The 26,621-nt window shown below is 45.3% G+C and overlaps 1 protein-coding gene across 1 annotated transcript in view; it reads right to left on the bottom strand.

The window, feature by feature from the left end:
* LOC126354995 (cysteine sulfinic acid decarboxylase) overlaps positions 1-25,843 on the bottom strand; it is a 43,060-nt gene extending 17,217 nt beyond the window's left edge. Inside the window, exon 1 of the mRNA XM_050005108.1 lies at positions 25,511-25,843. Within this exon, the coding sequence (XP_049861065.1) occupies positions 25,511-25,752 (242 nt within the window). The 5' untranslated portion in view covers positions 25,753-25,843. The remainder of the gene's footprint in view (positions 1-25,510) is intronic.
* Between the last annotated feature and the right edge of the window lie 778 nt (positions 25,844-26,621).

Here is a 26,621-nt window from a genome sequence, read left to right as displayed (position 1 = left end):
CAGGTGAGGGGTAAAGTTTCGTGTTGTGCAGCCAGCACGGGTAAACGATTTGGCCTTCGGCTGCCAAAAGCCCATATCGGTGCTGTGTCGTTGAATGGTTCGCACGCTGACACTTGATGGCTCAGCATTGAAATTTGCAGCAATTTGCTGAAGGGTTGCACTTGCCAAGTTCAACGATTCTCTTCAGTCGTCGTTGGTCCTGTTCTTGCTGGATCTTTCTCTGTCCACAGCGATGTTCTGACATTCACTGTACACTTGTGAAATGGTCGTACGGGAAAATCCCCACTTCATGACTACCTTGGTGATACAGTGGCCCATCGCTCGTGCGCCGATTGTAACACCACGTTCAAACTCAAATCTTTATAACCTGCCATTGTAACAGCAGTAACCGATTTAATAACTGCATCACACACTTGTCTTATACAGGCGTTGCCAACCGCATCGCTGTTTTCTGCCTGTTTACGTATCTCTGTACTTTAATACGCATGCCTATACCAGTTTCTTTGGCACATCAGTGTATAAAGGTTATTAATTTTAACTGAAGACATTGGAACATCTGGAAACTACACATCGGATTAAAAGTTATAATTCCAGTTTCTTATGGTACTACACTACCTCCTCCCCACGGTGCATGATAGTGCTGGAGGCCAACTTTGAAAACTGAATGGGAATTCCTTTTTGTACTGCAGATTACGATTTTACGGCAAAATCTACACAAGCTCTCTCTGAAGCATTGCCTTAATGTCGCCACAGATGACGCTGTAATCTGAGGAATAGAAAAGGTACACAATCTTAATTTACGACATGCTACTGCATGCCCCTTTACTATCCAGTAGCATGTGGGACTCCATGCTGCAAAGGTAGCACAGGCCAGTATTTCGTAAATTCTAATTTGAAACCCCATTCGCAACATTGTACAGGGGTAACGAAAAACCCATAATTATTTTTTAAAAGGTATATTTTCAACTTTTTACAGATCCACCTAATCCCTTCAAAATACTCTACAATTTATACGTTTGCCCACCGGTGCTTCCACTGTTAGAAACTTTTTGTAGTCATCTTTAGAAATTGCTGACAGCTCCTCCCTCGGTTCTTTCTTGACTTTTTCTGTGTTGTCAAATCGGTGTCCTTTCATGCCCCTTTTCATGCGTGGAAATATGAAAGTCACACGGACCCGGGTCAGGCGAATAAGGTGCGTGGGGCAGCGGAACCATGCCATTTTTAGCAAAAAACTAACAGATGGTTAAATCTTTTACATGACTGCACGTTCAGAGACCGTGAATAGTTACAATTGAAAGAAATTCAGTCCTCCGTCACTATTTTTAACAAATTAACCTGGTTTCGACACTGATAGGAGAGAGTTCCTCAATTTAAAACAAAGAATGGTCTATATTTTATGTTCTAGAATATTAACCATTCTTTGTTTTACAAGGTTGTGAACGACTATGTACGATGGCAGCGTACAGATAAAGGAATGCGTAAATCAGTAATGCACAGGATATGAGAGAAACCTTTCCACCTGCTGGATATGTGATGATAGGTGCTTTAATGACAGCATTTCGCGTTGTTTTAATCTACGAACAGTTACCATGAAGTTAGCCATAAATTCAACTTTCCTGTTAAAAAATAGCAAACAAAACCGCATAATTTCACAGCAAAGCTTAGCACGTTATGTCTCGCAGTCGTTTTTACAGAGTGTTTATTGTATAATTTTTATTCGATTTGCCTTCAGACGCTACCTATGCTGCTCGTCAGTATCATTGATTCCGTGATAATGTAGGCGGCTTGCGATGCTCGTATGCCGACCGTTAATTTGAAGTTCGCTGCTGATTTTTTTCCAAAGAAATAACCCACGATCTGAAATCAGTTGTATGTCTGCTACACACCAAATTACCACGAACTGACCAATTCAACCTTCGCAACGCTCTGGAGACAATCACCACCGATAACACCAGAATTTGTTGTTACGAAAACATGCGACAGCAGAACTGTCAAACTGAACGTCACATTTTCATCGAAATGTTCATACGAAAACACTATACAATTGCCTATTTTTCCGTTGGGTTTTCCAAAAATTCTTTCGTACAAAACACTGACAGTTACGAACACAAAAATCCGCCAAATATTTCGGGCGTTCTCAAGTGATTAATACGTTCGGCAATTTTTATTGATATAGTTTTATTGTATCGCTGTATACAAAGATTACAAAACTACATGTCAACTTTTAAACGCAGCTCTCCAGTATAAAATAAATAACAGCTGTATACGATTACCAAGGTCTTACGCATTCTATTATCAACTAACTTGTCGCTGTAAGGGAATCTTCTTAAGGACCCTTGGACATGTTTATACAACATCAGCAACCGCGTCGTTGAGCGCCAGTACCCAATGGTGATAAAAATATGCCCCCACTTACGGAGAATGTGCGTATCTTCCATGTCCTTTTCGGATGAGATTGAGGGTAGTCTAAATCGCTCGAGGCTTATCAAATCCAGGGGGTTTCTGCTGGATGCAGGGCTGTTTCAGGCATTTTAGGGGATACTTGTTGCCAGCAGTGTTCCCATTAATTGATAGTACTTTATTAAGTTTCCGTGAATTCTGGCTGCGACAAGACTGGGATGACTATCTTAATCTTTTTCGTCCCCACAGGGAATGTATCGTTAAATATTGGTTGGCTGGGGTTATCAGCAATCTTCTGCTATTCTTTTAGTATTTTTTGTATCGTGTATTTTATGCATGATCAACTCCGGTGAGTTGTTTATGCCATCATTTGAACGACGTCATGGATCAAAACAAACGAATAGTATCGGTAAGTTCAGTACTTCCTATCCACCAATCAGCTCACGAATAGCTTTTTTATTAACGAAACGCACCAGATGGAGAGAGATCCAAAGGCAACATTTTTCGTGCGTGCCAAGGAATAATATGCCTATGACCGTAATTGTTATTCAATGCGTTCCTAAGTTTTAAGTAATTTATTTTTAGGTCGAGACTGCATTCCAGAGAGTTTTCCCAAACAATTCACACATGTAGACGAAACATCAGTTTAATGATATCTAGTGAATCATTCAGAAATACCGTCACTAGACAATTTCGAAAAAAAAACAACCTAGAGTGCCCCAAGAAGAGATGTCTAGGCACAGCTTCACATTTATGATCAAACACTTAGTCTAATCAGGGCGTTAGTATGACCAAAATCCCCAGATAACTACGATTGGTACTTTACGTAACGATCCTTTATTGCCGGCAGTAGCGGCGTTTTTGCCACTAATTTGGCGATACTTTGCTTACGTGTCGCATTGAGCTAGAGAAACGAAGTTCAAATGCTCCTCTACGGATTATACGGACACTGAATATCCAGAAAATCTACACTCATGCTCATAAATTAAGGATAATTGCAGTATGTGTTGCCACACAACGTGGCACTACACAAAGCTGGCGCTAATAGCACAGGCACATAGGAAACACACGACACAGATCTGTAAGTCTGCAGTATTAGTGATAAGTTGGGAAAACCGTCCCGAAACATGTGCTACAAAATGCCACTGTTTGTTGCACGTGTACCCCAACATCAAGATGGGATTGGATCACGATGCACACGTACACAGGCCGCACAACGGGTTGTCATACTCTGCATCAGGTGGTCGAGCACTGCTGGGGCATAGCCTCCCAATCTTGCACCAGTGCCTGCCTGAGCTCCTAAAGTGTCGGAGGGGTTTGAAGACGTGCAGCTATACGACGGGGGTTTAGGTCTGGAGAACAGGCAGGCCACTCCATTCGCTTGATATCGTCTGTTTCAAAGTACTCCTCCACGATGGCAGCTCGGTGGGGCCGTGCGTTATCATCCATCAGGAGGAAGGTGTGACCCACTGTACCCCTGAAAAGGCGGACAAACTGGTGCAAAATGACGTCCCGATACACCTGACCTGTTCCAGTTTCTCTGTCAAAGACATGCAGGGGTGTACATGCACCAATCATAATTCCACCCCACACCATCAAACCACGACCTCCATACAGGTCCTTTTCAAGGACATTAACGGGTTGGTATCTGGTTTCTGGTTCACGCCAGATGAAGCCTCGGTGAGAATCACTATTCAGATTATACCTGTACTCGTCCGTGAACATAACCTGGGACTACTGTTCCAATGACCATGTACTGTGTTCTTCACATCAGGCTTTATGGGCTCTTTTAACCAAGGGTCAGTGGAATGCACCTTGCAGATCTCCGGACGAATAAAGCATGTCTTTTCAGACGTCTGTAGACTGTATCCGGAGACAACTGTTCCAGTGGCTCCGGTAAGGTCCCAAGCAAGGCTATCTACAGTACTCCGTGGCCGTCTGCGGGCACTGACGGTGAGATATGTCTTGTGTTATACACTGTAGACGTCCCGTACTGTAGCGCCTGCACACCCTTCTTGTCTGCTGGAATCGTTGCTATATTCTTGAGATCACACTTTGTGGCACACGGAGGACCCGTGCTACGACCTGCTGTTTCACCAGCCTCCAGTCGCGCTAGTATTGTACCCCTCACCAATATATATTCTTTGAGCCATTTGCAACACACAGTCACCATTAGCACGTCTGAAAACGTCTGCACACTTACTCGCTACACCGTACTCTGACAAGCACCAACACCTCTGCGTATGTGGACTGCTGCCAGCGCCACCGTGCGACGAACGCAGGTCAGATGCACCGCATGGTCATACCCCGAGGTTATTTAAACCTGCAAACCGCCCACCAGAGCGTTGTTTCACCATTTATCAGAATTATCCCTAATTTATGAGCATGAGTGCAGTATTTCTAATTCTGTCGAAATTTTACAATTCAGCTGGGATGACAAAGGCGTTATGATCCTAATCTATATTTCTGGCTTCGTTTGCCAATTGTTTTGTTGTGCCTTAGGGCGCAAGAAACTTTCGTTTGTCAATGTTTTCTATAGCTCTCTGCCAATGCATTACTCACGAACCAAAATGTCAAAGAGCAGAATCAGATTATTACGATTACCATGCTCCAGCCGCATCTCTTCCTAAGCCCGCTACGACTGCCAGAGTTTATAGAATATATGTATTACGTTGGGGTATATGTACATGGCGCTTGTTTCCAAGTTGGTATTTCGGTTACTGTGTGCTTGTATAGCAATTTTTATTTCATTTGCGTTTACGTATTTGTAAATAGTGAATGGAGAAGGGACGCTAAAAAATGGGGTGCGAAGTGGAGAAGTATAAACGTTTCAGACATTTTTCTATTTTTCAAGAGGGTTGACAGCAGCGGGGGCAGCCAGAGACATTGCGCCGTGTATGGTGATAATGCCACTGGACAGCGCATGGAGAAAAATGCTTTTCTCGGAGGGTAGTTTTCACATTAGTGACTCCACGTTCAGGAAGACCTTCGGGGTATTATCTATTAAACGCATTAGTGCACAATGGTCCATGTCGGTGTACTCGAGAACTGGCAATTTTTTTGAACTGCTCATTACACCAATGTGCGACATTTGCATTCAGTGGGGAACATTTAAAAAACGAGCGTATGTGTACCACCACATCCTCTATGCCAAAATTACAAAAAAAGCTGATGACAATTTGAGCAACTCTGCTCGCTAGACATCAGTTTAACACCAACCATTCTTTATGCTAACTTAAGGAAAAGGCATGGTTGAGCTTGTTATGGTTATTTACCTGACCATTATGGCACTCCAACCCCAGTTCTCGATACCAGTAATATCTTACTGTTCTGCGAAGTAAGATATTTTGGAGACAGTATTCACATTTGGTTTTATTAATGGATAGGTACTCCGATGTATCGATATATTATAGTGATATAGATCTTTTGTGTATTCATTTCTGTGAGACTGTCATAATCTGACTTACTTGTAACCGTTTTGGCGCGAATGCGCACAGAGCAGTCTTTATTTCACTTTGCAGAAGTTAAGGTGTTATTCCGCTTTGTAAAAGAACAGTCAAGTCTTGTGTTTGGTTAAAGTGGAAATTAATTATATGAAGATTAATACAAAACTTTTCTTGATGTGTCAAGTAGTATATGTGAATTTACAAGAAGTTTAATAAAAATGTGGAACGTGAACACTAAGTCAAAAATTATTTCTACAATGCCATTGTTCTGATCTGGGATTGTTTGATCATTAAAAATTCCCTGGAAAACATTTGTTAGGTCTTCAAATATTGCTAAAATACCTAGACCTTCTAGCAGTCAAAGTGGAATCACCCTAGAATCAGCAAGATGAGCCATAACTTCGACGAAATCTACGTGGTAATCCGTTCAAGATAAGTGCCACAATTAATGACTTTTACAGTGACTTCATTATTTCCATTCTGACGATACCATGCACAGTCAATAACTGTTGCACGATAAAGCGAACATATGCTGCGTGAGCATACATTATCAGTTGATTTCTAACCTACTTTGCAAGTGGTGGTATTGTTAGAAGCTGAAAGCAGTAACTCCCCATACAACGCCCTGTGCACACCCACAAAAGGTAGTTGTGCGTATGGTGGAACAGCGGCGGTGATGTGTACTACGAATTGCTTCCCCGAGGTGTAACCATCACTGCTGATATTTGTTAACTACTGAAGCGTCTTGCAGACGCAGTCCGAGCACAACGAGGAAGACTGCGTGAAGTTATGCTTCTCCACAATAACGCCTGCCCACATACTCACACTGGAAAAAAACGCAATACAACAGTTGGGAAGTCATTCCGCACTATTCACCTGATCTTGGCACCTTCAGATTTTCACTTTTGATGATCTGTCTAACAACCTTCAATGAACTTCCTTGCACGGTGAAAACGCTTGAGCTTTTCGCCTGAAAGCGACGAGATTTCTACAGTCTCGGAATGTGAATGTTACCCCAGCGTTGGCAGACTGTTGTAAATAATGGATAATATATTGTTAATGACTGAAGTGTGTATCTTTTTAACTTATGAAAAAAAAGATTACGAACTTTTGTACCAACCCAATACATACGTGCACATCAGATGCAAGATCACGACGCATTCAGCTGGTTTGTGAGAAGTTTTTTTGCTTTGAGGAAAGGGCTTCGTCAATAGTAAATTTTACGTAGGATGTGACATCCCTAGTTGGACAAACGGGACGGGGAGAAGTAAATAAAACCCTGAAGTCGAAAACAGAAAGCAATGAAATCTAGCACGCAAAGCAGGCAGATAGGAAATAACTACGAGCAGACAAGGAAACGAGTCTGTGTAGACACCGTCTTAATGATCTAATTGTAGGCGTAACCAGCGTTACTGCATCCTCAATTCTCTCCATCACCTACACCAAAATGCGGTGTCAGTATTTTCCTCTTACAGTTTTGTCACGCATGACAAAAATAGGCTCAGTTTGGATACAGACAGATGCCCTTCCTGTCCTTCACCTGAAAGGACATTGTCCTGTCTGCCATCAGCAAGTTACTCTAATGTGTGTGTTATACATTCCCTCTAAAGTATTTTCTGAATTACTAGTTTTCAGTCAGGAGTAAAGGTTCTTTTTAAGTAAATCCTGACTAAAAAGGAACTCAGACTGCGAGGTCGTCGGTTCAATTTTTAGTGAAGCTCATTCGAAAGTTAATTATTAACAGGTAATATACTAGGTATTAGTTGCTCACCATGTGCATCAGGAGAGCGACAAAATGAGTGACCGGGAGGTGCTGAGATCAACCTATGTGAAGTATTACATTGCAAAAAATGGAAATTATCGACATTCAAAGAAATGTTCGAAAGAAACCATAAAGTTGCACCACTAACACCGAATGAGAAATGCTGTGCCACAGTGATAGCAGTTCGCACCATCAAGACCGAAGGCGGACGGCTTGGGCGTTGCAAACTGAGCAACACGTTCAGCTACATATCTACTCCAAGAATGATATTGGTGTAACGGGGTTATTAGAAATGGCTGAATGCAATGGTTCGCAACCCAATACGAAATAGTCGGTCGTGCAGCTTTTTGTGAAACTAGCTAAGGCGTAGCTGCAGATAGTACCATAGTATGATTTATAGGTTGGTTGGTTTGTGGGGGTTAAAGGGACCAGACTACTTAGGTCATCGGTCCCTTGTTCCATGACCATAACAATACACGAAGAAAAGTCCAACAAGCAATAAACACATAACAGAGACGACAAGGGACGACACAGTACAAGAAAGACATAGACGAAGACCAGAGAAAAGAGATTAAAAGACACACAGAGTGCGACGGTCATTGGCCGACCATGAAAATAAAACTGGAAAGGCCAACAACCAAGGGACACATTAAAACACCACAAACTAAAACCCCAGGCCAAAAGCCACAGTCGACACTAAAAAAAAATAAAAGGGGACTCTCATATTGAATGATAAAAACCCCTTGCTCGAATAAAACGGAGAACTAAGTCAGCCATAGTAGAGTCATCGGTTAAAAGAGCAGGGAGTGTATCAGGCAGCGCGAACGTCTGCCTGAGGGCAGTTAAAAGTGGGCAGTCGAGTAAGACGTGTACCACGGTCAGGGCCAATCCGCAGCGACAGAGAGGCGGGTCGTCACGGCACAAGAGATACGCGTGCGTGAGCCGGGTATGTCCTATGCGGAGCCGGCAGAGGACGACAGCGTCCTTGCGAGACCCCCGCATGGAGGAGCGCCACACACTGGTTGTCTCCTTGACTGCCCGAAGTTTGTTGGGAGAGGGCAGGGTGCGCCACTCATCACGCCAAGCAGCAAGGACCTTCTGCCGCAATACGGATCGGACGTCACTCTCTAAAAGACCGATCTCCATGGCCGGGGAACTGACCGCCTGTTTCGCCAGTTCGTCAACCCGCTCGTTACCCGGGATGCCGACGTGACCCGGGGACCAAACAAAGGTGACAGAGCGGCCGCAACGGACGAGAGTATGGAGGGACTCCTGGATGGCCATCACCAGACGGGAACGAGGGAAACACTGGTCAAGAGCTCGTAAACCGCTCAGGGAGTCACTACAGATGACAAAGGACTCACCTGAGCGGGAGCGGAGAAACTCTAGGGCACGATAGATGGCAACCAACTCGGCAGTGTATACACTGGAGCCAGCTGCCAATGACCGTTGCTCACAATAATCCCGTAGAGTGAGAGCGTAACCAGTGTGACCAGAGACTACCGAACCGTCGGTGTAGGCCACCGCCGCGTTCGGAAACTCTGCCAGGATGGAAAGAAAGCGGCGGCGGAGGGCCTCCGGAGGCACTGAGACCTTCGGACCCTGTGCCAAGTCGAGCCGAAGGCACGGTCGGGGCACACTCCACGGGGGCAGACGGAGATTGGCCCGGAAAACAGGCGGCAGAGGAAAAAAGTCAAGGCCACGGAGAAGGTCCCGGAGGCGAACCGCAATGGGACACCCTGACCGGGGCCGCCTGTCTGGAACATGGACGATCGAGCGCGGGAACAGGAGACGGTAGTTTGGATGCCCTGGCATGCTATAAACGTGCGCGGCATAATCGGCCAGAAGGCGGTCACGCCGGAACCGCAATGGAGGGACACCAGCCTCCACAAGTATGCTGTCGACGGGGCTTGTCCGGAACGCTCCCGTGGCGAGACGGATCCCGCAGTGGTGTATGGGATCCAGCAATCGCAACGCCGAAGGCGAGGCAGAACCGTACGCCACACACCCATAATCAAGGCGGGACTGGATCAGCGCTTGATATAGGTGGAGGAGGGTGGACCGGTCGGCACCCCACCTGGTGTGGCTTAAGCAACGGAGAGCGTTTAAGTGCCGCCAGCATGTTTGCTTCAGCTGCCTAATATGGGGCAGCCAAGTCAACCGGGTATCGAACACCAGTCCCAAGAACCGATGCGTCGCGACCACAGCAAGAGGTTCACCGTCAAGGTAAAGGCGCGGCTCAGGGTGAACCGTGCGACGCCGGCAGAAATGCATAACGCAGGTCTTCGCGGCCGAAAACTGGAAGCCGTGCGCTACAGCCCATGACTGCGCCTTGCGGATGGCACCTTGCAGCTGCCGTTCAGCGGCGATGCCACTGGAGCTGTAATATAGGCAGAAGTCGTCCGCATATAAAGAAGCCGCGACGGACGACCCCACCGCCTCAACAAGCCCATTGATGGCAATTAAAAACAGGGACACACTGAGGACAGACCCCTGTGGGACCCCATTCTCCTGGACCCGGGAGGAACTATGCGACGCAGCTACTTGCACGCGGAAGGAACGATACGAAAGAAAATTCTGAATAAAAATCGGGAGCGGGCCCCTAAGGCCCCACTCATGAAGTGTGGCCAGGATGTGATGGCGCCAAGTCGTATCGTATGCCTTCCGCATGTCGAAGAAGACGGCAACCAGATGTTGGCGGCGCGCAAAGGCTGTACGGATGGCAGACTCCAGGGAGACCAGATTATCGACGGCAGAGCGGCCTTTACGGAACCCACCCTGAGACGGAGCCAGAAGGCCCCAAGACTCGAGGAGCCAACTCAACCTCCGGCTCACCATACGTTCCAGCAACTTGCAAGGAACGTTGGTGAGGCTTATGGGGCGATAGCTGTCCACCTCCAGCGGGTTCTTGCCAGGTTTCAATACGGGGAGGACTATGCTTTCCCGCCATTGAGACGGGAAAACACCCTCGACCCAGACGCGATTGAAAAGATCTAGGAGGCGTCGCTGGCAAGGCACTGAGAGGTGTTTCAGCATCTGGCTGTGAATGCGGTCTGGTCCAGGAGCCGTATCAGGGCAAGCAGAAAGTGCGCTCTGGAATTCCCATTCGCTGAAAGGAGCATTGTACGACTCCGCGTGGCGCGTGTGAAAGGAAAGCCTCCGACTTTCCAACCGCTCTTTCCGGGAGCGGAAGGCCAACGGGTAGTTCGTTGACGCGGAACACTGAGCAAAATGCTCTGCTAACCGGTCCGCAATCGTGTCGGAGTCGGTGCACACTGCTCCATTCAGCGAAAGCCCAGGGACAGAGACAGGTGGCTGATAGCCTTGGAGTCGCCGAATCTTGGCCCAAACCTGCGATGCGGAGGTACGGACGCCAATGGTGGAAACATAACGTTCCCAGCACTCCTGCTTCCGTTGGCGAATAAGGCGTCGGGCTCGGGCGCGGAACTGTTTAAAAGCAATGAGGGTCTCCAACGACGGGTGCCGCTTATGGCGCTGAAGAGCCCGCCGGCGATCTCGAATCGCCTCTGCGATCTCGGGCGACCACCACGGCACAGTCCTCCGCCGAGGTGCCCCGGATGGACAGGGAATCGCAGATGCCGCCGCAGAAACGATGCTGGTGGTGACCGACTGAACCACCGCATCAATCGGATCAGTGGAAGGAGGTGCGATCACTGCGACAGATGTAAATAAGTCCCAATCAGCCTTATTCAGAGCCCATCTGGAGGGGCGTTCAGAAGAGTGACGCTGTGGCAGTGACAGAAAGATGGGGAAATTGTCACTACCACATAAGTCGTCATGGACCCTCCAGTGGATGGATGGTGAAAGTCCGGGGCTGCAAATAGAAAGGTCAATGGCCGAAAACGAGCCATGGACCGCACTAAAGTGGGTCGCCTCTCCCGTGTTTAAAAGGCAGAGGTCAAGCTGTGACAGAAGAGTCTCGACATCTCTGCCCCGGCCAGTAATCGCGGCGCTACCCCACAAGGGGTTATGGGCGTTAAAGTCGCCCAGCAACACAAAGGGAGGCGGCAGTTGTCCTATCAATGCAGCCAACACATGACGAGAGACATCACCATCCGGCGGAAGGTACAAACTGCAGACAGTAATAGGCTGAGGCGTCCACATCCTTACAGCGACAGCCTCTAAGGGTGTATGAAGAGGCACACACTCGCTGTAGATAGAGTTAAGGACGTAGACGCAGACTCCACCAGACACCCTCTCATAAGCTGCCCGGTTCTTATAATAACCCCGATACCCTCGTAGGGCAGGGGTCCGCATTGCCGGAAACCACGTTTCCTGGAGGGCAATGCAGAAGAAAGGGTGACTGCTGACGAGTTGGCGGAGCTCAGCAAGGTGGTGGAAAAAACCGCTGCAGTTCCACTGGAGGATCACATTGTCCATGGGCGAAATAGGCGTGAAGGGACCGAGGAGGCAGATCACGTCACTGGGTCACCTGCTGTCACCGATCGAGGACCAGTACAATCGGCGTCCTTGGCGTCTGAGGGTATGGCGAGATCCAGGTCCTCAGCGGACGCCATGATCTCCACCTCATCCTCAGACGCAGAGCCTGTATGGAGCGGTGGGGCGGATGCCACCACGCGTTCCTTGGCCTTAGAGGCCTTCTTCTTCTTCGTCTTCTCTCTCTGCTCCTTGGGCTTTACTGGCTGGGAGGGCTCCACCGAGTCAGTCTCCGGGACGGAGGAGGAGCGGGAAGCCCTGCGACCAGCCGCTGGCCTGCTTTTCAGCCATTGGCTGACGTCACCCTTCCCAGAGGTGGAAACCTGGGAAGGGAGGGACCCGAGGGATCCCTTGCGAGAGAGAGTCGCCGAAGAAGTCGGACGCTTCTCCGGCTTAGAGTTGGGGACTTGTGTCCCCGATGGTTGGGGGGTCGTTGCTCCTGAGGTAGGTGGTGCAGGAGCAACAGATGGGGAAGTGCCCCCCACCATCAAGGGGGCAGGTGTAGTATTCCGACTCAGAGTGTTCAGTGGAATCGGTGCAGCAGATGACAAAACTACTGTTTTGGCAGCGGTGGCATAGGAGCTGGTCAGAGCCACAGGATGTAGCCTCTCGTATTTCCGCTTAGCCTCAGTATAGGTCATGCGGTCCAGGGTCTTATATTCCATGATCCTTCGTTCTTTCAGTAGAACCTTGCAGTCTGGCGAGCAAGGGGAATGGTGTTCGCCGCAGTTCACACAGATGGGAGGCGGCGCACATGCAGTATTAGGATGTGAAGGGCGTCCACAATCTCTGCATGTCATGCTGGAAGTACACCGAGATGACATGTGGCCGAACTTCCAGCATTTGAAACACCTCATCGGGGGAGGGATATAGGGCTTCACATCACATCGGTAGACCATCACCTTGACCTTTTCGGGTAGGACGTCACTCGAAGGCCAAGATGAAGGCACCGGTGGCTACCTGATTATCCCTCGGACCCCGATGGACGCGCCGGACGAAGTGAACACCCCGCCGTTCTAAATTGGCGCGTAGCTCGTCGTCTGACTGCAAGAGTAGGTCCCTATGGAATATAATGCCCTGGACCATGTTGAGACTCTTATGGGGTGTGATCGTGACGGAAACATCCCCCAACTTGTCACAAGCGATTAACCGCCGTGACTGTGCAGAGGATGCCGTTTTGATCAATACTGCCCCAGAGCGCATTTTGGACAAGCCCTCCACCTCCCCAAACTTGTCCTCCAAGTGCTCGACAAAAAACTGAGGCTTGGTCGCCATAAACGATTCCCCATCGACTCGTGTACAGACTAAATAGCGAGGTGAATAAGGTTCGCTGCCAACCGTGGCCTTTCGTTCCTCCCATGGTGTGGCCAGGGAGGGGAACGATTGTGGATCATATGCCTGAGCGTTATATTGAGGCCGAGAACGCTTAGAGACTGCTGGCGGCTGGCCGCCAGCAAGAGATGATGTACCACGCTTCATCGCGGGTCATCCGCCCTGATGCCACCTACTCCGACCAAGGGCCCTCCCCACGGGCGCCACCCAGCCTCAGCAACGACCACCTGGCAGGATGGCCATTGCCGGGAGTCCCGATGCCCCAAGGAGACAGGCATCTACTCCTTGGCATACGCGGGGAGTTAACGGCGCAGGCATCAGTAGAGCGATCCCTGTGTTGTCAGGGGGCTACAACCGACATGGTACATGGCGGCCCCACCACAACGGACTGGCTACCGTGCTGGATTTCAGGTGAAATGTAGTCCATGATCGTCATTGGCGCATAAAGCGACACAGCAGAGCAGACTGCAAAAAACCGCACCCAAGAACAAAGCCACGCCCTAGAGATGGTGAGTGGGCGGGACAGCTATGCGACGACGACCAACCAAGCTAGAGATGGTAATGAGCGATGGACACATTGCACCTTGTAAGGCGCCCTTCCCCAATCAGCTCGCTCTTCGGAAGAATTTAGAAGATGGAGGTCAAACCCGGTAGGGGACCATCACATAAGGCCGAAACGTTTGAGACTCCTTTTAGTCGCCTCTTACGACAGGCAGGAATACCGTGGGCCTATTCTTACCCCCGAACCCACAGGGGGCTATGATTTATAGGCACGGAAAAACATATACAGAGGCTGAGTTTGTCCATTGCTTCCAGATGGTATGAATTGCAGTATCACACTTCAGGGGGATAATTTGCTCTAAGATGGCATGACTGAACCAAGAATCAAGCAAAAGCAAGTTGCTTTCGCTAGCTATTTACCAACAGCAGTGCTAATACCAAAAGCTGTAGTTCTCTTTAGCCCATTTTACCACTGTCGTTCGCTGTGGCGCAAATATTCCCTAACCCCCTTGCAAGATCACGCACACGAGAAAAACTCATGGGGGCAGATCAACTTCTCACAGCACAAATAACTTTCCAGCCAATTTACCATGCAGATTAACAGTCAGCGCAATTGTGTAGTATTGCGTTAAAGCATTTATATTAGTTGATCTTGATACAATTCTTGGTACCTCGTTTCCATGGTTCCTTTCATGTGTGTTTAGTCTTCAAATCCCTATTGGTCGGAGTGGAAAACAAATTCCTTATTGAACGGCGGGATAAGTTTATATCTAGAATTTTTCGGGCCGATTCCACTATTTGCTATGCGTCATCAAGTTGACGCTTTGAAATTTCGTTGTGTTACTACTTCCATTTATGTAGCATTCTTTGAAGTTCTGTAACCATCCACTGCTTCCTTTGAAATCACTAATCTGTGTTGTGCGCCGTTTGATGTGCATAACATGTGTTACTGTCAGGCACCGTCTAAATTGTATCGAGCATCCTTTAAACTCCCTGAACACTAAGTTTTGTAACAAGTGTCCTCCCTTTAATGACAGTTTAAGCCGTACACAGTCATATTCGAATGTGTTCATAACAGTTTATTTACTATGTTGCGGATGATTTTCTTTGTACGTGATCATGTGTAGTAGAGTCTGCTTTGACAAAAAAGACTACTTTTCGCTGAAGACGGGATTTATGGCTCGCTTTTCGGCAAGGATGAACTACACGGCTCGACACGTTTCAGTGTTACACTCAATTAAGCACGTATTATACTCTCATACGTTGTCGGCACATTCTAGCGTACACGACGCCACATTCCACTGACATGTTGCAGAAACGCTAATATTTCATCTGGCACTTCTTCCTCATTCTGCGAACTTCATTGGGTTGCTTTCTGCGAAATAACTTTGGCAACTGTTGTAGATATAAATGCAATATTTGCGCTGTCTATCGTTGCCATTATTGTTTCAATACCACTAACACTGTGACACCGTTTTGAGTTACTTATCAACTAAGCAGTTTAACTACATTCCGTAGCCTCCCACTGTGTTCACCATTTGATACCTCCAGTGCAGCACCCTCTAGCCATTAGCAGCCAATATTTTAATTGCATGGTGGATAATGAGGGGCGTCGAATGCCGTAAACATCATTGGCCTTTGGAACCTCGCATTAAGACTACACATTCCACGAAATGTTAATTCAACAATGAAAGCACTCAATCTTTCTTACGAGGATGCCGCAGAAGACTTAGGTGAGTCGTGTGACGAATTTAATAATTTCGGTACTGGATGTTAGTCGTGTACCGGAGCCAAGCGTTCTTTATTGTGCAAATTAGTCTTTTCTGGTTCGATCACCAGTTTCGCACAATAAATTGTTGCGATGTAGGGACACATACTACAGATTTCAAGGTTTTGCTTTCAGTCGTTCAGCTTTCCACTTTGTGTGAACATTGGAGTGTTAGAACCAAGATGCAGTCTATAATTTAACCTGACCTACGGCATCTAAATTAACGCACATAGTTCTGAATATTGGACACAGCAGCGCGCCTAGAATCTATGTCGGGACGATGGTGTCCTATTTTCATGACGTCATATTCTATAAAAATATATGTACGGACGTTCCCCATTTCCCAAATTACTTGCTAGATTTCAACCAAATCACTGTCTGGAAAGAAGGACGAGCGAGGGAGTGAAAAACATTAGCTCAAACCTCAAGCAATTTCTACCAAATTTTGTATATACATTATTTTTGTACAAAGAAAAACTAAGGCGCTACACCATTACCATCCTTGGGAAGGGAGGGTGCTAAAAGCCGTGACATGAAAAAATATTCAATAACGATTAATTTAGTGTAATTCATAGTTTTCGAAGCCGCTAGGCTCATTGGTGAGAGGTGACGTTTCACCCCCAGGTATGGTGGCGGGAGTGGGAGCTGGAAGGGGGAGGGGAGCGAAGACAATGACATATCGTCTCTCTAATGCCTGAAGCAATTTCTACAAAGCCTGGTGGAAAAATGACTTTCCTGTGACGCTAGCAGATCTCAGCGCTTCTATGGCCGAGGGATGGGGTCGAAAGGAGTGAGAAGAGTAAGTAACTCAGGAATTCATGGATCAATCTCAAGTAAATGTGACACATATGTGAATTTGTTTAAAACTTAACGTACGCGGGCGAGGCTGCTGACTAAACGCCGATACAAAATATATCAAGATTTCCACGCCTTTACACCAAGGTACCTGCGATAGTGATATCTAGTCATCTGGTGACAAATCTAATTTCACAATTTAGAGAGTAAACAACATTTAACAATTATGCCATCGAACGATGAATTTCGGGTATTGGTTAAAATGGCATTAGTGTGTCACTGATTTATTGTAAAGTTGCGATAATCAGCAAGAAATAGCTTTTAATATCCAAGAAACGTACCACCACTTTAATGTGTTAAGGTGACGAGCATGATTTTAAGAACCTAAAATATTTGCTACTGGCGGAACACAAATTTCTTTTCGTAACGAAAATATATAGTTTACCAACCCAGATTTGGGCAAATAAACTGGCACTGAAAAACGCAGCAGTTCATCGAAGATGCTACTAGTTTCTTTTCCCGTCTCAATGACGGGAAGAGCACAGCAGAAGCAGATGTCACCAGTTGAGTCCCTCATTGCTGTCTTCTGTTCGATGATGATCTGATCAATTCTGACCAATGAATTCTGAGGAGAGCGTGCGAGATTGTGGGTAATTTTCAGAAGCTGGGCGAAACAGAAGTCACCCCTTTTAGTTCTGGTGACGTTGCGCACTATTATGTATGCAACACGCTTTCCTCAGCGCCTTCACGGTGCGGGTCACCTGTGACGACAATCCCCTGCGTAACGCACCACACACAGCTGCAGGCAGAAGAAACCCACCGTTTGAGGCTATGACGTAACAACACTGCTCTCATACTGGCTAACCAGGACAGCTGTAGGCCGTTGTATCAATTGTAGAATTGTGGAAAAGAGTTAGGCAGTCTTCCTTTTCGAATCATCCCAGCTTTACCACGCCAGGAAACTTAAGTTCCCTCTCTTGTACTCGCGACATTTATGTTTAAGGGAGGGCAGCGCATACATTTTAACCACTAAGCGCGCAATTAAACGATCGGATTTTGCAACTTTTAAAACCTTTTGTGAGTTATTTCTGTCCATATCCAACACTCAAGGTAGAGAAATGACTAGTCAGACGCAATGATGCCGAACCACTGAGTGGGTGAGAATAAAGCAATGGTTTGAAACAAACTTTGTAGAACACGCCTGAAGTTTAGGGAGACAAGTTCTAAGAGAAACTATAGTGTGGTACCCAAAATTAAAGTGAACCAAAAAGTCATTTTCATATTACATTACATTATAACTTAATACAAACAGTAAAAAAGACTACTATTCGAAATAATCAGAACACTGAACACTTTGCTCAAATGATAGCAATCAGAAGTGTGAAAAATCTAGTCTAGCTCCGTAAGCTGAGTATATTCTAAAACAGGACGTCAGTCTTCGCCCTCCCAAATTTGCTTATTTCAGCGGTCAGTGGTTTGTGAAGTATAAGGACTTCAGGAGCAACCATTTTCAATTTCTTCATATGGGTATCGGTTCAGTTATGTATGGGAATATGAATTCCTGAAACGAGAGCATTGGATGTAGCAATCAATATGGAGAACCGTTGCATTATGCTGCGATTACTTTCCAGTGCCCAAATGCGCAGTTTCTTTCTATAAAAAGTGGTTGGTAAAACGGGTCATCCCTTGTAACTAAAGGAAAGTGAAGGTAGTCTTCAAACTAGTCACAGGCTATGAGCAACAATACCACTACATTTTATTTAATAATGGAACATCATACTCGGTAGACGTGTTTCTAAGACTTTAATCTTGGAATACTAATAGATTACGAAAACAATGCTCGTAAATTCAGTTTTATACGTTTACAAGATGGAGCTGCTCAGCATTCTCTCACTTTCGGATAGCCACTGACCTTTCCAAATTTCTCGCTTAGTAAAAAGAATGTTACAGAATACTTCATTATATTTGTTAATAACTGTGCATCCTACTAGGCACAACACTAACTTCAGCCGACAAATGTCATGCTTAAGTAACATCGGGGATGTTTCGAGGAAGTAACTATGATAGACATCATGAATCACCATAAAAGTGACACCTCTGACTTCGCTTGTAATACGAAGTGTTAGTTTTCCTAGAAAGTTGTGACGACGGAAGCTTAACTTCTGGAGAAGTAATGTTCCCAAATAAGGGATCAGATCTTATTTTGTATGACTATATAGTTAGTCTCCAAATAATTGGAAGTTTCATCCGCTTTCTCTTCAGTTAGGTTTGTGGTCGTGTGAATCATTCGCAACATTGCCACAGAAACCTGCCTAACTATTTTTCATGCCTCAGCTGTCTGTATATTTAAATAGGAAACAACAATATCCGAAGAATCATTTTCCTACGATTATTCATTAAAATAAAGCCTGTGAGATACTGTTAACTCCAGATGTGAATGTCACGACGGCAAACTTAGAATTCATCTTCTGGGAGTCACTACTGTGCCACACGTACAATCTTAGAATTAAAGACGTTCTGTTTCATACTGACGATGTATTGGCATTTTCTTCTGTGCACCATTTACAAACGTAATAGAAGGAAGAACTGCCACAGCATGTACCCTCCGCCATACAATACAATGGCTTATTGAGTTAAATGCCTACGAAAAATCAGTTCTTATGCATATAGCACACGGTTGTTACCTCAAGCACTTTTTGATGTTTCTCACACTCACCGACGTTTGCAAGCAGTGTTCGGTAGAACCACTGGTGTCCGTCGGCAGAAAATTGTCAGCCCCGAGTCAAATGGGATCCACTTTCACCGAGCAGGAATTCAATATTGGAGGGACTTCCTTTCTCCTCGTGCTGTAGCAGTATTCTTTAGTTTCTATATAAACAGTTTTAGCCTTTGTTCGGACGTTTTTCTAAATGACTAGTATCGTTCGCCACTGAACTGTTTATCACCCAAACAAGTTTCACTCCGTCCTATTAGTGTCTTCAAGTAGGTTTGTACAATGAACGAATGAGAATTTTGTCGGTAAACACATTAAGATCAGTAAGGCCTACTGTGTACAACGGCTTAATTTCGTCAGAAGACCTAATATACTTGTTAGTGACCGTGGAAAATTTAATTTCATTTTAAAATTAAAAGAAGTGTGTTGGAACCCACTGAAAATCGTTCACAGGGCCAGGTGAAACAGGACTGAACGAGGAAAACAATTCCAGTTTCAAAACACGGCTCATAACAATGCAGAGATAAGCCCTTCCACTTCGCTGTCTTAATTTATTTGTAAGTGTATTTCTTCCTACGTTGTATTTATAGCTGCCGAATGACACTTGAGTAATGAAACCATGCACAATGAGAAGCAAACAGATTGCCCTGTCCTAATAACAGTCCAAGAACATATCTGCACTCCCAAGTTCAGAGGACCCAATGTTCACAACTATAGAGGTCTGTGGAGCTTCAGTTAAAGAGAAGCAATATAATAGTGAACAGTATGTCTAGATTCATTTCAGTTTACCTCATCTGATTTTTTAAAATATCAGACTGGAATTGTCTTATTTCGAGCCGTGTAGATATTTTGGACCTTAATTCGCTATAAATTGTGCAACTGTAGGCTTTCCTAGGCTCTACATTCTTTCAAAAGATCCCATTTTATGACAGTATAACCTTTAAACAAACCTGATCGAACAGTAACAAGATAACAGCACCAAAAATTACTGTCCGGCGCATTTTAATCTCATCTGTCTACTGTTTTAGGGACCGTGCAACTTTCTCGTGAAGCAGTAACTTTTGCAAAGTATACGACTGTCTAAGAAGTGAGTATGGTTTTCATTTATGGGAAAATCCACTTAAATGTTAGATCAGCGGGGCGATTGTACGCTGAAAGAGGTCATGTTCGTGCGAGACCCTGTAGACCCATTTCTGCAGCCATTATTAAAAATTTGGAAATGTGAAGAATAAAATACACCAATGAAAAATCAGGAACTGGTGAGAAATGCAGTTAATGTTTTAGCAACTCAACACAGTTCACATGCCACTACGAAGTGGCTTGGATGGGCGAATTGGATGAGTCGAAGCAGTGTGCTGCTAGTAGTACGTTGCAAAAAAATCTTTTCCACCTTTCGCTCCATTAACAGTTTCATGGCAATGACAAATTATCCGAATAACGTCCACGAAAACTAAGATGATGGCGCTCTTCTGTGCAACATTTTGTTTACAAATTGAGCATCTTTTTCAAGCCATGAACAAATCAATGTTCACAATATGTGCTACTGGTCAGTCGAAAATTTACAGATAGAAGCAGATAAGCAATCCGTTAACATGTGCTGCGGGCTTCCAAAACATTGTTACCTGTTATTGATGGACTAAGTACCACAATTACCTACAGTTAACACATTGCGGCAGTAATTTGAAGATGCCCACTAGACTGGAGAGTCAATAAATACGAACCGTATTTGGTTACATTTTACACAGTAGGCTATACGTTTGCAGGACCTTCTGACGGATGAACAATTGTTCGCGGCACCCTAACTCCGTCAGTACGAGTACTTTCAGGACATTCTGTACAAAACCTTACCAAGTATATAGTTCAATTTTTCAAAGAAAGCTGTGTCAAACAGCTTGAAACGCTAAAATTATTAGCGTAGTCTGGAAGTCCCTCTCGTTCTCCGCTGTAACTTAACGACAACAGCACCTCCATATACTTACTAGTTACGGGTATACTGAGAAGCCTGTCTTAGCTGCCTCTTCTTATAGCAATAAAAGCCTCTATCCCTTATCGTTAAAAATTACCCTCAGAAATCACTACTTTAATATTATTGAAACTTTCTCCTAAGCTAAAATCCCTGAACCGGGTGGAAAGTTACATTCACCCCCCTTCCCCATGCGCTGCTAGTGATGTACGACCTCTAGATAATATGCATTTATATACAGATCTGCCCGTTATGCAATAGTACTTTTCTGAATTTACGTCTGAATGTAGGTTTTAGTCATTTGACACGAAAATCACATTGCGTAATGTGTTACGCTCCATACCAACCTGTTGCCCTTACTTCGCTAATTCAAATCGTCATTTTTCAAACTAACCTAAACCATGGGGTAGGCTACAGTTGAGCGTTAAGTCTAAAGTTTCGATGTGGGACAAGCCAAATGGTACAACCCACAAATTATGAAGTACTAGAACAGATGTGAGAAATACAGTCGACGCGTTTCTCCCGACCCTATTTACAGCGTCGTTATGACTAAACTAGCAGATTCTGCAAAATTGATGCAAATTACCCCGATGAAGCCTGCTTGCGGAGTTTCAAGGACCGATTTTATATGACGACTCTAGAAATATACTAGAGCCCCCTACGTATCACCCCTAGCGATTAATTACAGCACGAACAGAGGTGTTTAAACAACTTTCCCTGCTCCTTACGTGAACGGAAAGGTGAAAAACCCTAATAGTTGGTACAAAGGGACCTACCCTCTGCCACGCACTTCAATGATTCGTGTAGATTATCGCGCAGCCTCTGCATGGTGCAGGTGTTAACACGGCCAAGTTCCGGCCGACAATCGTCGAGGACAGCACAAAATTGCAGCATTGTTTGTCAACAGCGGGAAATGCGCCCTGCCACAAACAGTGTGGCAACCGAGAGCAGAGCCTACCCCTCGCTTTCACTGCTTACGTTTTGCACCACACGGGACGTTAGCTCACAGCGTATCCTTCACTTGCTGCGAAATGTGGCGACGCTAAGAACTATATGCGCATATGTTCAGATAGTACTTAGTAACCCGGGTAACTTTCCGGTGGGTCAGTGATCAAGACAGACGTTAGGAAGCAGCAAAGTTCAAATATTTCATTGCTTCTTCCAAAAGTAACAGCTAGTTCCTACAAGGTCGCGGCAGAACGTATCGAACTGTGCTCCTACTTCATTAGTGTTCTCAGTGAGTACACGACACCGCAATAATCTTCTTGAACGTCCGAACTAGGAAATTAGTCCGCGCCGACTCAGCGAATTTCCAATCTGACAAGATAACGTAATTTAATGTTTTAGAAAATGAGTTTATTAATCCCTCCAACTAAATTTCATACAGAATCCAAGGTTGTGAAACTAGTTGTAAACTATTAACTAATTTAAGGAGGGCTTGAAATTTTAAGGCTATTGCAAAACATTTGGCAGCATAGTGTCATAGCACGGAGTAAATACTAAAACCCGTTCATGACGAAAATCGCAGTTGCAATAATCTTTTCAATTGTTTATGCCTTGTTTCATGAGAAATATGACTGGATCGGCATAAATAGCATGTTATTAACAAATATCACTAACACCAGTACAACTTACAATTTTAATTTCACATATCTGCAGGTAACTCAAAAATGAGAACGTTGGTATCGTATGTCAAATGTCTGACTTTACGTACACTTTTGAAGGTATACTACATACTAGCCAAAACGTGCGTAATGTGAATATTTCCGAATGAGGTCTCTGCTCTCTTGTTGCCTAAAGTCATTTTACAGTCATGAAGAAAAAAAGGAACTGACTTTTCTCCATCATTGCGATATATTTATGCGAAAGACATGAACCTAGTGTCCTTTAAATGACTACACTACCCCTACTTTATCTATAGCAAAATTGTTTTCTAGTCTTACCATAGTTAGAGTCCATAAATGCAAATGTTTAACTGGAGAGAAATCAGTCTCATGAGTGCTAGGATGGGAAGTCCTGAAACGTTTCGACATATTCTGATTACGTCTAGCAGCGGGCATCTAAAGGGAACTAACGAGAAACTGCTAGCTAAAAATATTCTCTGAAAAAGGTGAACTTTCTGTTAATAGCTTCCAAAATTTGCAATAATTGTTGATAGATCCGCGGATGACATAACTACAGCAAAGCTGTTCGCACAAACGAGAATTAGATTTTACTGACTTCTTTCCGTGCGACATTTTTTATTTAATTAGGTGCATTCATCAATACCCAGTTTGAGTAAACAAGTTTTATTTTAAGAATATCGTGAATAACTTACTGAAAACTTACGTCATATCGTTGTGATGTCAACTTATAGGCGACCGCCTCTATGTGCTTTCACGTCTGGCAACAACACAGATGCGACATTACATCAGCAACCCTATCGGCTCTTAACAGAACGAACTTTTCATATGACTACAGTCCTAAGGTCCAGGCAACAGCTAGCACAATATATCTGTTGCAGAGAGGAAACAAATATTTTAGAACGATGCGATAACCACAAATATTACTTATCTCTGCCGTATACACGTGTGAGTAGTGCGATACATTGAGAAACTAGGCCAGTTAGGTACACGCGTGAGTTGCAGTCTTCGTTCGACCACGTATCAGTTTCAGTGAAAGTATACAATCACTTCTTTGCTCTAAATTCTGCACGCTGATTTGCAATGAAATTGTTTTTAAGTTCATTTGTTTCTCTGTGTACTAGGCTCCCGTTAATGAAAACTGGCGTGTAATATCGGTACTATGTTTAGTTGCGTGTTGTATTTGGAATTAGGTAGTGCAAGCAGAAATAGCACCGAAATATCAGTGGCTAAGGCAGGAATACCTGACAAATGTGTGAGGATGCAGGCACTTTCGAATGTAAGCATAAAAGATTAAAATGACACTGACGATGTTATATTTAACATCGAAATATGGTAATAGTACTCACGTAATAGAAGATCCCAAAACTATAGAAGTAATTGTCTGCTTGTCAAGTTGGACACAAAGCGTATATACGTCTGAAACCTCAAACCGCACTTTCCGCTGTATTTTTTGAACAGCCAGATGAGCACAAGCTAAAAGTGAAAATTTCCTACGTATTTAGAGTATGCTTTTATACATATCTATGCAAATTACTGACGATTTGTTACTTCCGCGAGGGAAAAAGTAGCATAACCTACGTCAGTCGCAATGAGCGATACCGAGATGATACAAGAGGTACGAATTAACCTCTGCAGGGGCTATTCTTTTATATTAAGCTACTGTACCTCCCCTGAGACTGGGCTGCGTTCAGCAAGTAATTTAAGACAGGTTGTAGCTGCTATCCCGAGATGAAAAAAAAGCTGGCACAGGAGACGAATTCGTGGTGAGCCATATCAAATCAGTAGGAAGTCTAATGGCTACCCCTAAGATAGGAAGTGGACGCTTGCTGTATTTGTCGTAGTTGATGCGCGATGTATTTGCACCAAAATATTTGACCGAACTGATATTTATCATATCTCAGATTTGACCTCCATATGATTTTGTTCACAAAGATCAATGTGTAAAGTATGAAGCGGATGTTGGATACGACATTACTGCCAAAAATCAGGAACGGATGAAGCAATCAAAACGAGGTTCACATGGCATAATTAATTGCATTAAATATGGGGGCAAACGTTACGAGAGACGAACGTGGGCCTCTAACATTCGCTGCAGATAACCATTAGCAGAAACTATATGTCCATTCACAGTTGATGACAGCGCCAACTCACGACCATATAAGTTTGCTGGTAGGGCCATTTAGTGCAGCAAGTAAACAAATAATTCAGACGCCTTTCTTGTAATCTACATTCCAGGCGCATCTACAGTGTGCGTGGGGGGGGGGGGGGGCTCAGAGCTAATAATACCGTGTTCTTTTACATATTGACTATATCGAATCCCTCTATCACTTCTAGAAACATACTAGAAAAAAATTCCACTGAAGATGCTTTTCGTGTAAAGAGGTGAAACGAAGCTTTAGCGTTTATTGTACGCTATTGGAAGGAAAAGGGGATCAAATTTATAAAACTAATATTCGCTATCAAATACTCATCTTCCGACTTAACCTATACCTCACACTACGCTAGAGATCAGTGATTCAGCAAAAGCAAGATTTCGCTTTGGAGAAGTACAGCAATTGACCCGGAAAACCGTCACACTAAACATTACTGCGGCGGCGCGGACGTGGCCCAATTATAATGTCGCTAGACATGAAATTTAATTTGAGAATGCGCATTTCGTCGAGTGCAAACGAATTAGGGTCGGTGATTGCGGCTGACCCCCGCTATGCGCGTCGAAGGAGAGCGGGTGTGCGAGTCGGCGGACGTACTTGGCGCTGGCTGGCTGTATGACGGCTGGCACCGTGGAGAGGGGCAGGTCGCGGTCTGCGCTGCCCGGCATGTCTGCTGCTGGAGGCTGGACTCTGCCGACTGGCCGGAGAGGCTGCCGAGGCGCGCTTATAACGGCGCGGCCCCCACCGTCACGCAGACTGCGCGCGTCACCCGCGCCGTCATCGCAAACGACCTGCCCGCCTCTTTCCCTAGCCGGAAACCGATTCGTACGCACTGACATCTTCCCTGGGATCTACCCGCCACGTTTGGGGCAAGTGCTGTCGGGGAAAGCCATCTGACAGCCGCTGCTGGATAAAGCCCTCTTCCGGACTTAGCACGCACTACCGCCTTCAGCTAAATGACCCTACACACGTACCAACCGACAGACCGACAAATTAGACATGTGTAGGTGTTCTGACCGACCGACGGACCGACAAACTATCCATGTTGGAACGTCGGGCGGATAGGACCAGCCGTCAGCCGACCTGCGTCCCCACCGTTCCACCCCATTTCACCCAATAAATTGTGCCGTGCGTAGCGCTGTCGTGCCAGTTTCCCGACAAAGTTCGTCTTTTGTCGCTACGAGCAGGATTAAATGCTGTACTACAGAGTGTGAAGCCAACCAAACTTCGACAGAGTTTCTGAAGAAATTCGAAGGCTGGAGATGTTTGTGGGACACGTCGTGCGAGGAGAATAGCAGTAAAGTAGCAAGATATGAAGCACTTTATATGGCAGATAGAGTAAATGATTATATGAAATAGAGAATTGGGATAGAAAGGGAATAGATGAGAGGGATATCGTGACTTCTGGTAATGTGCAATGGCGAAACTTGAAAATTCGTACCGGACTGGGACTCGCACCAGGACTTACCGCTAACTCACGACCGGTTGCCTCAGTCATTTGTGCCATCCGGACACGGTGTCTGACCGACTAAAATTTCCAACGTATCGCACTTTGCAATGCAACGTCCCTCGTCCATTAACCCATTACTCGCAAATTATTGATTTCCGTAGCAGTTCGACCGGTAGTAGCGCATCCGTACTGAAACAAACGTCAAGGAGCTGATGCGCTCTTACAGATGTGTGTGTGTGTGTGTGTGTGTGTGTGTGT

This window comes from Schistocerca gregaria, chromosome 3 (assembly GCF_023897955.1).
Source record: "Schistocerca gregaria isolate iqSchGreg1 chromosome 3, iqSchGreg1.2, whole genome shotgun sequence".
In the NCBI taxonomy this organism is placed as follows: domain Eukaryota; kingdom Metazoa; phylum Arthropoda; class Insecta; order Orthoptera; family Acrididae; genus Schistocerca; species Schistocerca gregaria.
The sequence above is the reverse complement of the archived record's forward strand: the minus strand, read 5'-3'. Positions and strand labels throughout refer to the sequence as shown.